The 12,570-nt window shown below is 40.0% G+C and overlaps 1 protein-coding gene across 23 annotated transcripts in view; it reads left to right on the top strand.

Moving 5' to 3' along the window:
* The window catches only part of SYNE1 (spectrin repeat containing nuclear envelope protein 1), a 522,579-nt gene that overhangs the window by 327,330 nt on the left and 182,679 nt on the right, over nt 1-12,570 (top strand). For all 23 annotated transcript variants that reach the window (XM_055390873.2, XM_019029254.4, XM_055390870.2 and 20 more), the window contains 5 exons: nt 2,752-2,937; nt 3,106-3,228; nt 3,613-3,795; nt 4,994-5,137; nt 11,538-11,732. In XM_055390873.2, the coding sequence (XP_055246848.1) occupies nt 2,752-2,937; nt 3,106-3,228; nt 3,613-3,795; nt 4,994-5,137; nt 11,538-11,732 (831 nt within the window). The remainder of the gene's footprint in view (nt 1-2,751; nt 2,938-3,105; nt 3,229-3,612; nt 3,796-4,993; nt 5,138-11,537; nt 11,733-12,570) is intronic.

Here is a 12,570-nt window from a genome sequence, read left to right as displayed (position 1 = left end):
TGCTTGGGAGTGCCTGTAATTCCAGCTGCTTGGATGGCTGAGGCAGGAGAATCGCTTGAACCTGGGAGGCAGCGGTTGCAGTGAGCTTAGATCGCACCATTGCACTCCAGCCTGGCCACAGAGCAAGACTCCATTTCAAAAAAAAAAGAAAAGAAAAGAAAATCCATTGTGTTTTTTCTAATGTCAGAGATGTGAGAACCAGAGTGACTTCATAGGGGCCTGAATAGGGGTTGGGTAAATGAGGATGACACCTGTTGGGTAGCATTCCCACGTCAGGCATTCTTAGTCACAGAATAATTATGGTTAAAGAGACAGGTTGATAATGCTTACTGAAGATACCCAGGCCTTAATAGATCTGGGAAATAACAGACTCAGGAAATGTCCTGATATCCTGGTATCTTAAGAACAAAAGCATTCTTGGATCTATATTTAAAAAATAATTTTAACATAGATTCTTATAGAAGACAGCAGTTACACAAAGATTAACAATCTTTTGTCACAGGCCCTTGTAGAGCATATCTCCGCCGTGATTTTTTGCTTTGTTGTCTTATATATAAGCAGACATTGTACCTAAGGTGGATGCATTTCTTTTCCTGCTTTTGGGAACACGCTGCTTTGTCAATGGAGTAGCCGTTCTTTCATCCCTTTACTTTCTTAATAAACTTGCTTTCATTTTACTCTGGATTTGCCCCACATTCTTTCTTGCATAAGATTCAAGAACCCGCTTTTGGGGTCTGGATTGGGACCTTTTTCCGGTAACGCTAAGATCGGGTGAAAAAGAAAGATGGAAAACTATAGTCATGTTATGACCTCAATTATTAATACCTAAAAATGTGCCCAGATGTATCAGCAGTTAACTCTTAAAGTTATTTCTGGGTTATAAAATGATGAGATATTTTGTTTTCTTCTTTATATTTTCAATATTTTCCAAGTCATATATTTTCTATTTAATATATTTATATAGTAAATATATATTTAAATCATTTAAAATAATTAAATTATTAATAAACATACTTAAATTGTACATTTTACATTAAATATATATTTAACAGATTATATATATATATCCTTACTATATATATTTATGTGTTAAAAATAAATATATCTTGTATAGGGGCTGGGTGCAGTGAGTCACATCTGTAATCCCAGCACTTTGGGGGACCGAGGCTGGCGGATCACAAAGTCAGGAGTTTGAGACCAGCCTGACCAACATGGAGAAACCCCGTCTCTACTAAAAATACAAAATTAGCTGGGCGTGGCGGCGCATGCCTGTAATCCCAGCTACTCGGGAAGCTGAGGCAGGAGAATCGCTTGAACCCAGGAGATGCAGGTTGCAGTGAGCCGAGATCATGCCATTGCACTCCAGCCTGGGCAACAGGAGCAAAACTCCGTCTCAAAAAAGAAAAAAAGATAAACATATCTTGTATAAATACATATCATATATCATATACAGATAAATATTTATCTGTTAAATATATATTTATAAACATTTATTGTGAGAAAAGAAAGTACTTCATTAAAAAAATAGTCTATCGCCGGCTGGGCGCAGTGGCTCACGCCTGTAATCCCAGCATTTTGGGAGGCCAAGGCCTGCGGATCACGAGGTCAGGATATCGAGACCATCCTGGCTAACACGATGAAACCCCGTCTCTGCTAAAAAATACAAAAAATTAGCCGGGCGTGGTGGCGGGCACCTGGGTGCCTGTAGTCCCAGCTACTCGGGGGGCTGAGGCAGGAGAATGGTGTGAACCCGGGAGGCGGAGCTTGCAGTGAGCTGAGATTGCGCCACTGCACTCCAGCCTGGGCGAAAGAGCGAGACTCCGTCTCAAAAAAAAAAAAAAAAAAAAAATAGTCTATTGACTAAGAATAATATCCTATTCCTCATTTCTCCTCTTTACACATTACACACCCCACTAACTGTGTGTTCTAGATTCACGCATCTCTGTACCTATGCATATGCTGTTCTCTCTGTTTGAAATGTCTTTCCTCTTCCCCCTCATCTGTCAGATTCCAAAAGTCCTTCTGACTGGGCTCAGATGTGATTCTTCCCGGAGACCTTCTCCCAATCTTCCCCAAGTCGCAGTCATCTCTTCACACTGGCTTCTCTTTCGTTCTACTTTTCATAGACTGTACATTGTATGGTTACTTATCCATTGTATTTCTGATAGACCCAGTAGATGATACCATTCTGAATGATCAGGGCTATTTTTGCTTCTCTTGATAGTTATTGCACGTATCTTCTACCCCTTTGTCTCACTTAAAGCAAGTGAGCCAAGGTTTTTGCTTGTAATGCTCTTGTTCTTATTTTCATTTCTTAGACAAATATGAACTTCAGTCTTATAGAATATGAGAGCTGAAAAGTGATTCTTTAGTTTAAATATGAGAAAATGGAGACCCAGAGATACGAATAAGACACGTAGTATGTTTGAGATTTTCACTGCTAGAATTCCTATGTCCTGTTCTCACGAGGGGGCAGCTTGGGCTTGACCGAGCAGGAGCTTCATGGTCCCACACGTAGTATGACATGTGACCTCTGCACATTGTTTACAGTTCCTAAACTGTGATTTCTTTTTCTGTGAAATAGTCATAATAGTAAGTGGCTACCAAGTAGAAAGTGGTCATGGGGGGTGAAGGTTAAACACAATAACAGACACACAGAACTTACCCAGGGCATTTTATGCCAAGCTATATTGAATATCTATACCCCTCTACCTGCCCGTCAATGTCATGAATATTGACAATTCACTCTAGACCCTGCTAGAAGAATCCAAAGAAATTGACAGTGAGCTGGAAGCAATGACTGAGAAATTACAGTACCTCACTAGCGTGTACTGTACAGAAAAAATGTCTCAGCAAGTGGCAGAACTGGGACGGGAGACTGAGGAGTTGCGACAGATGATCAAAATTCGTTTGCAGAACCTCCAAGATGCAGCTAAGGTAAAAAAAGAAAAAAAAAGAAACAGAAAAAAATGTCTATCATTAAAAGAAAATGGCAATGCCACTATGGAAATAGTGCTCACCTGTGATGTGGTTTCTTGACTGTGATGTTATTCTTCCCCTATGACTTTGAACTTCAAGTACAATACATTGATATTGACTCTCTAGGATATGAAAAAATTTGAAGCAGAGTTGAAAAAGTTACAAGCTGCCTTGGAGCAAGCCCAGGCAACACTGACTTCTCCAGAAGTTGGACGTCTCAGTCTCAAGGAGCAGCTCTCTCATCGGCAGGTAAGCCAAACTAACTTGGAGTAAATAGGGACAGGGACCTATATTTTTAAAAGAGGATAGCAAGGAAAAATGCCTCCTAAACTCAACACTGTTTTATTTTTTTTTTAATTTATTTTTAAATAGAGACAGGGTATCCCTATGTTGGCCAGGCTGGTCTCGAACTCCTGAGCTCATGTGGTCCACCCGCCTCAGCCTCTCAAAGTGCTGGGGTTACAGACGTGAACCACTGTGTCCAGCCCCTAAACTCAACACTGTTTTAAACATTTTTTTTTTTTTGCAAAAAGTTTATAACTTGCAACGTAACTATAATTTAGTAAGTGCCTTTTGCTTATGAAATAAATGATTTAAATATTAAATTTTTGAACTATGAAATTGCATTTTCAGCATTTGTTGTCTGAGATGGAGTCACTGAAGCCGAAGGTGCAAGCAGTGCAGCTCTGCCAGAGTGCCCTCCGGATCCCCGAGGATGTGGTTGCCAGCTTACCTCTCTGTCATGCTGCTCTGCGGCTGCAGGAAGAGGCCAGCCGGCTGCAGCACACTGCCATCCAGCAGTGTAACATCATGCAGGCAGGTGCAGGGTACCCACACCAGCAGAGCAATTGCTGATGAATCATGGGCTTCTTTTCTTAGCATTGTGTGGGCTCAGCCATCAAAACACATCCAGGGTGTTGAATCTGACAGGCTGTTGTGGTTTTATAAAATAAGGAGATTAAAATGCTGTCATTTGGATCACCCACAAAAGCCTGGGGAATGCTATATAAAAAATATCCTTGGTGAAAATTATCTTTTAGTGATATTTTTAAATAAATAACTTGTAAAGATTAATTTTCTATGCAATTAAATGTTTTTATCTCTTATTATTCACCTGAGAATCACCTACAAACTGATAATACAGGTTTACTGTTATCTTGTGTTACAGAGTTTTTTTCATATTTCAGCTTATTAAAGCATTAAATCCATTTTCTTTTGAGTGCCTAAAAATGCACTCAAGTATAATTCTTAGTCTCTTTGCCTAGTAAGAGAAAATCATTTACCAGGAAGAAATGACAGTGTTTACCTTATGTCTCCCTTCAACTAATAATTCTTGCTTTATCCAAAAATTGTATCAATAGCATCTCACTAAAATCACTAGTGGCTCATTTGGTCAACTACCCTTTCCTCCCTGTTATCTTGTAATTTGTTGGACAGAAAATTCCTGAGGCTAAAAGTCATTCATACTTCATATGTGTATATACTTTTGTTTGGTAGAGATGGTGGTGTCACCATGTTGCCCAGGCTGTATTGAACTCCTGGGCTCACATGATCCAGCCACCTTGGCCTCCGAAAGTGCTGAGATTACAGGCTTGAGCCACTGCGCCCAGCCCATAATTCGTATTTTTATTCCCTACCGTAGCACTTAGATAAGTGTCTTACCTATATATTCAGTATTTGTTAGATGGAAAAATGAAATAATGTTTCCCACACTGCTTCACCCTTTCTGACCATCATGTTCCATCTTCAGGATGATATCAGTAGGGAAAAGAGAGAGAAAGAATCCTAACCACTTAACTATTTTGATTCCATCAATAATTTTGCTACAATATTTTAGAGAGAAAGTTCTGAAATATCTAAGTAAAGTGAGGAATTCAAACCATCTAGGAATTTTACCCATTATTTCTTTATTCCCTACCTGTACAGGTAAATAGGAGTTAAACTACAGAATCACTTACCTAGTTATTGATAGAGAAAAAAAACTGTCTATCTTTCTGTTTTTTTTTTTTCAAAGGAGGCTGTGGTGCAGTATGAACAATATGAGCAAGAAATGAAACATCTCCAGCAACTGATAGAAGGAGCTCACAGAGAGATTGAGGATAAACCTGTTGCCACCAGTAACATACAGGAGCTGCAGGCTCAGATTTCTCGGCATGAGGTGAGAGGAATGTAGGCGAAATACCGAGGGCAGGAAACTGGCTTGATTAGAGTATATGTTTGGTTTCTAGAGAATGGAAGAGAACAGTTTCCCCTGTCCTGCACTTAATGTGTTCAACTCTTGAGAGGCCTCTTTGGCTATCTAAGCATTGTGAGTGCCGTTTTTGCTGATTCAGTAACACGTGCGTTCCCCTTGATTCCACAACCTCTCTACACGTTGTTCGCATTATATCCCTTGGGACCCACTGATTGTCATCTCCTGCACCCAGAATTCTCACAGTTAATACACTAAAACACAGTCCATACCCTGTTTTTAATGCCTACAAGAAACAGCAACACTTAAAGCTTTGCTGCATTGATCGCTGTCTTGGTGGCTTACTCCTGTAATCCCAGCACTTTGGGAGGCCAAGATGGGTGGATCATGAGGTCAGGAGATGGAGACCATCCTGGACAACATGGTGAAACCCCGTCTCTACTAAAAATACAAAAATTAGCTGGGTGTGGTGGTATGCGCCTGTAATCCCAGCTACTTCGGAGGTTGAGGCAGGAGAAGCACTTGAACCCAGGATGCAGAGGTTGCAGTGAGCCAAGATCGCGCCACTGCACTCCAACCTGGCGACAGAGTGAGACTCGGTCTCAAACAAACAAACAAGACTTAATATTTTAAACATTTTCTTCTTTGACATATTAGTCATTTCAGTTCCTCTCCCCCAAATCAGAGGATGGTCCAGGTTGTTTACTTTGCTAATTTTCAGATTGGGCCAGCTAACATGTGCCTCATTTTCAAATGTTCTTTCCTTTTTCCTTTGGCATCATTATGACCTTAGGACTTGACCACTCCTTGTGCAGTCCCTGTCCCAGACATCATAGTCCTTGAGTGATTGAGCTTAGCAGGGGATTTCCTTTCCTGACCTGTCAATTCCATATAGGTCAAATTCACTCTTTCCCTTGGGGGCTGGTTCATAGCACTGTGAATTTTGGTAAATAACTGGGAGAAGGGTGTCTTATTTTTTCTGCACTAAGGATAGAGTATATGGAGTATATCCTTCCATATGCTCTATTTTAACTTTGTCATGAGAAAAACGAACAATTTTTCCAAACCACTGACATTGAGATTCTCAAAAGATTCAAAGTATTGCTTTGTAAGGATGAAAAATCTCACCCTCTTCTCCAAATGCAATTAATTATTTAATTTCTTGACATATACAAACATTAATAATTTTCATTTATATATGACTTACAAAATCATTTAAATATCCCATCTACATTTACTCCTACAACTGTAGACATCATCTATGTTAATGATTTTTCTTACACAATTGTTAAATGAAAATGTTATGTAGATTTTTGAAACCACTGTTTATGTAGGTCTATATGTTAGACTATATATTACATATTTATTTTGAAACTATTTTTAATCCCATCTAGGAAGATCCAAAATTTTGTTGTAACAACTCTTCTATCATGGTACAGATATTTTTAAAATCTTTTCTCGAGTAATAATTGTTATTACTACTAAACTTTTTTGTTGTACGGTTTTTCTTCCCCAAGAAACTTGCGCTTTTTTTTTTTTTTTTTTTTTTTTTGAGACAGAGTCTTACTGTATCATCCAAGCTAGAGTGCAGTGGCAAGATCATGGCTCACAGTGGGATCATGGCTTATTGCAGTCTCTACCTACTGGGTTCAGGCAGTCCTCCCACCTCAGCCTCCAAGTATTTGGGACTACGAGCATGTACCACTACCTCAGGCTAGTTTTTGCATTTTTTTTTTGTAGAGACGAGACAGGGTTTCGCCATGTTACCCAGGTTGGTCTCAAACTCCTGGGCTCAAGTGATATGCCTGCCTCAGCCTCCCAAAGTGCTAGAATAAAAGATATGAGTCACCATGCCCAGCCAGCTTTATGTTTTTTAAAGTAACTTACAAAATTTTACATCACTTTTTTATACCAACTCTATGAGGTAAGTATTTATTTATTTATTTTTTAGATGGAGTCTCGCTCTGTTGCCCAGGCTGGAGTGCAGTGGTGCAATCTTGGCTCACTGCAACTTCCACCTCCTGGGTTCAGGCGATTCTCCTGCCTCAGCCTCCCGAGTAGCTGGGATTACAGGCGCACACCACCATGCCCTGATAATTTTTGTATTTTTAGTAGAGACGGGGTTTCACCATGTTGGCCAGGTTGGTATTGAACTCCTGACCTCAAGTGATCCATCTACCTTGGTCTCCCAAAGTGTTGGGATTACAGGAGTGAGCCACCACGACTGGCCGGGGTAAGGATTTTTTTAAAATCATCTTTATTTTACTGACAAAAAAACTGAACTTAGAAAAAAGTGACTTCCTGAGCTCCCAAATCTAGTAACTGATTGAAATTGGACTCAGTCTCAGTATCTTTGTCTCCAAATTCCGTGATTTTTCTTCCACTGTAACAGAAACTATCTAGGCTACTTAATTAAACAAAAGAGAATAATGAAGTCCCAGGAAAATAAATGAGTCCCCCAAGGTCACAGAGGGAACTCAGCTCAGTCAGCAGTGGACTATGTCTTCCTGACTCTTGGTCCAGGGAGCTGTTTATTTTGTCACATTTTCTTCCACAGTTCTGAACATCCATGTTATGTTTGTTAGTTTTAAACCAACTGCGACTTAGAACACATTTTCATGTAAAAAATGATGCAGTCCTGTGTGAGCTTCATTGTATGTATAAAACAAACACAGGAAGGAAAGTGCTGAGTGGAGAAAGCTTAACTGATGATAACATACAAATTGGGAAGAGGATTTCTGCCTGTATTTTCTGTCTTGTTTTAATTGAATTTCAATCTTATGGTGAATCTAGTTTTCTTACAAATAACTTTAAAAATAACTGATCATTTATTTATGCCTAAGAAATTCAAACTTTTAAAAATAATTTTTCGGCCAGGTGCGGTGGCTCACACTTGTAATCCCAGTACTTTTCGGAGGCCAAGGCGGGCAGATCACAAGGTCAGGAGTTTGAGACCAGCCTGGCCAATATGGTGAAACCCCGTCTCTACTAAAAATACAAAAATTAGCCTGGGTGGTGACGGGTGTCTGTAGTCTCAGCTACTCGGGAGGCTGAGACAGGAGAATCGCTTGAACCTGGGAGGTGGAGGTTGCAGTGAGCCAAGATTGTGTCACTGCACTCCAGCCTGGGCAACAGAGAGAGACTCTGTCTCAAAAAAAAATAATAATAATACTTTTTCAAAAGTTGCATTTAATTTGAAAAAAATCATCCTGCCACTTTTAAATAATAGGAGAGGATACTCACACCTCTTTTCTTTCCGCCTGATGCGGAAAGCCTGCTCATGAATACCAGAGACTGGCCACAGAGGGCTGCTTGTCTTCTAGTGGCCACTCTACCTGAAATTCCTACCTTTATAAACATTTTCAGAAATTTTATAAAGAGAATGGGTAACATTAAACCAAGTATTCCATTTTATTTTAGTGGATTTGACCACAGCTTGAATAACCAACCCTCAAAGGTAATGAGATTACAAGAGGTTTACACTTACAGAAGCAAGTTGTAGAGTACTATTTCTCAGTGGAAGTCACGTGCATTGGAGTCACATGGGCTAATTATGAAGTGCAGACTCTCATACACCTGGTAAATCAGAACCTTTGGAAGTGGTGACCAGAGTTGCATTTTTTAAAGAAACAATCCAAATGAGTTTTGTACACAATAAGGTTGAGAATTGCAGCTTAAGAAATGGTCACTTGCTGTCAGTGTGGGCACATCTTTGCAGGATACTGTAGCAGGGAGCTGTGCCCAGCCATGTGATTACAAAGGGTGGAAGGCCTAATACTAACTCTGTCTACTTCATAAAGATTCCTCAAATTGCCGGGCACGGTGGCTCACACCTGTAATCTCAGCACTTTGGGAGGCCAAGGCAGGCAAATCACTTGAGATCAGGAGTTCGAGACCAGCTTGGCCAACATGTCTCTACTAAAAATACAAAAATTAGCTGGGCATGGTGGCGCATGCCTATAATTCCAGCTACTTGGGAGGCTGAGGCAAGAGAATGGCTTGAACCCAGGATATGGAGGTTGCAGTGAGCCAAGATTGCACCACTGCACTCCAGCCTGGGTGACAGAGTGAGACTCCATCTCAAAAATAAAATAAAATAAAATAAAAAAGATTCCTTAAATTTTTGTATAATGGGAAACCATTGTGCGAAAGCTTGGTGACTTGAAATTCAAGGAGTCCAGTAATCTGCTAGAGCTCTTTTCTAGTATTAACTAGTTACAGTAAATGTCATTTATTGAGTACCCACGTGCTAGCCACTAGACGAGATATAGTAAATAGCTATTCAATCACTGTTTTTAAAAATCCTATTAGGTTTAATTAACTGCATCCCCAGAGGTAAAGAAGCAATGATTTCTACTTTTTAAATCCTTGTTTTAAAAATTCCTATACTATTAGGAGTCAAGAAGACTGCCTGCTGGCTGAGTTCTGCTGGACTGTTTTTCGCTCCACTCGGCTTCAGTTGGGCAGGAAGAAACAAACAAAACAACAATAATAACAAAATGTGTGTGTGTGTGTGTGCATGTGCACACGTGTGTTTTGCATACAGTCAGCCCTCCATATCCATAGGTTCTGCATCCATGAATTCAACCAAGCATGGATGGAAAATATTTGAGGAGCAAAAAGGATGGTTGCATCTCTGCATGTTGATCTTCTTTTCTTGTCATTATTCCCTAAATTGTACAGTATAACACCTATTTATAATGCATAACATCTACATTGTATTAGGTATTATTAGTAATCTAGAGATGATTTAAAGTATTTGGGAAGATGTGCATAGGTTATATGCAAATACTATGCCATTTTACATCAGAAACTGGAATATCTGTGAATTTTGTATCTAAGAGGGTTCCTAGAACCAATGCCCCTCAGTTACTGAGGGATGACTATGTGTACATATGTGTGTGTGCATGTGTATATGTGTGTGTATATATATGAATGTATGTGTATGTATGTACACAATTATTTTAAAGACATTACAATTTAATATTTTTGTCACAAAATGTGTTCTTTTTTTTTTTTTTTTTTTTGAGACAGAGTCTCACTCTGTTGCCCAGGCTGGAGTACAGTGGCACAATCTTGGCTCACTGCAACCTCCATCTCCCGGGTTCAAGCAATTTCTGGCTAATTTTTGTATTTTTAGTAGAGACAGGGTTTCACCATGTTGGCCAGGCTGGTCTTGAACTCCTGATCTCAAGTGATGCCCTTGTCTCAGCCTCACAAAGTGCTAGGATTACAGGCATGAGCCACTGCACCCGGGCCACAAAATGTGTTCTATGCGCACAATAAATGACAGCCTCTGAAACAAAGAAGCCAAATTAAAAAAAAAAAAGAATTTAAATAGTTTTGTACTTTCAGGAATCATGTTTTGAAATATGTATTTTCATTTTTTAAAGATGCAATAAAGTATAATTTTAATATTTGATACTTAAAATATTTAAGCAAGAAAGTAAAACTTTAATATTTTAGAATTACCATACTCCTAAAATGAATCTATAGTTACCTTTTTAAGGGTTATGTGCTATCCGGAATATATTTCCAATAAGCTCTTAATAAAATATTTAAAACCTCTATCTCTCATAATATATTTTTTCATTCTTGTCTGCTCAAAAACAAAAACAAAAAAACAATTATTTTTTCAAAAGCAAATGAAATTAAAAGACACTAAATCCGAATTGCACTTCAAGTTTAAAGTTCTAGTTAAAGCCTCAGCAACATTTGAGACATGATGAAGTGAGCAAGAGAAAATTTGATGAATATACAAAATTTTTTTCGGGGGTCAATCTGCATTAAAAATTAGGATTTCCATATGCAATATCTAGCCTATCTAAAAAAAATTCTTAGAGACATAGGAACAGACAGGCTATTGACTATGTGACCCTATGTAAAATAAATGACTGTCATCTCTGTTGAATGTACTCAGTAGGGTAAGAGCTGAGCCTTGCATTTTTTTTGGTGTGGTTTTAGCCATCACATGACCTAATTTCCATGGCATGAACCATCTGGTAAATTTCAGATGCTTTCTGCTTTTTAAGAAAGTTGTCAGTTCCTAATGCTGCGGAAGTTCATGATTCCATATGGGGCCTCTCGCGATTAGAAACCACTCATTCGGCCTCATCCCCTCATTTCTCCTTTTGTACCGACGCGGGGACGCGGGCTCGGGCACTTTGGCTGTGCCTGCGCCGCGCCGCGCAGCCTGCGGTCTGGCTCGGTAGCGAGATGCAGGAGGACTCGCCGCCTCCACATCCTGCCTCCCGGGCCCGCGCGGCTCTGCGCGCTCATTGGCCCGCCCTGCAGGAAGATGAACGCTACTACTTCTGTTTCCTTTTGATGCTGCTCTGACACCCCGGTGGGGGAAATGTTTCCTCAGGAGCTAGCGCAGAAAATTAAGGGCTACCAGGAGCAGATCGCTTCTTTGAATTCCAAGTGCAAGATGCTGACGATGAAAGCCAAGCACGCCACCATGCTGCTGACGGTGACCGAGGTCGAGGGGCTGGCGGAAGGGACAGAGGACCTGGATGGGGAGCTCCTCCCCACGCCTTCGGCCCACCCCTCTGTGGTCATGGTAAGGATCCAGTGGGTCCCCGCGGCTTTGCTCTTTGACTGGAGCCTGGTGAGTGGCTCCATGTTCCCTCTCCGTGGCTGATTTCGGGGACCAGCCTTCGATCTTGCAGATTCAGAGGGAGGAACAGTTTCCTTAACTCTCTTTGACTACCGTTGGGCCGGGCCAATCTTTGACACTGTAAACAATGACAGTTAAAATGAAACTATGTGCTCGAGACAGCTGAATTACTTAACATGTCGGAGGTCTACCCTGTATTTGTTTATAATTTCGCAATAATACTGACAGGCTCTGAGCTTTAAACAATAATTTACTTGCACAGTGGTTTAGTTGTCTGGGGGATGGGAAATTCATGGCATATATATTTAGTTGTGTTTTCCACGCTAACTAGCTAACTACATATGTGCATGTACTCTACTGTATAAATGTGTAATACAATTTAGAAGAACAGCTATTGTTAGAAAAATATGAAAACAGACCGTCTAAAGCTTGGCTTTGGATTAAAATAAATCAACTTTGTTATTTTCTATTCTGCACCACTATTTTCCTATACACTTGCCATCTAAAATGCATGGAGTATTTTGGTGACTATAATGTTTCCCAGTGCTGTGTATTTTCCCTCATATGTGCTGTGCCTCAGGTAATGAGTAACCATACCTGAGCCCATTTGGCAATACAGTACTTTGGGTGCATTTATCTCGCTACCATATTTGGAACTTGAGATGTCCACGAAAGACCAAGCTTTATTTCACAGACCTTTTCTCATTTGTATGATTCGTGATTTTTCCAGTTATTTATAAAGCCACAAACTCTCCAAAGAAAGGAAAATAATGAAGTATTT

This window comes from Gorilla gorilla, chromosome 5 (assembly GCF_029281585.2).
Source record: "Gorilla gorilla gorilla isolate KB3781 chromosome 5, NHGRI_mGorGor1-v2.1_pri, whole genome shotgun sequence".
In the NCBI taxonomy this organism is placed as follows: domain Eukaryota; kingdom Metazoa; phylum Chordata; class Mammalia; order Primates; family Hominidae; genus Gorilla; species Gorilla gorilla.
Note: the sequence above shows the minus strand (reverse complement) of the source record. Positions and strands in the feature narration are given on the sequence as shown.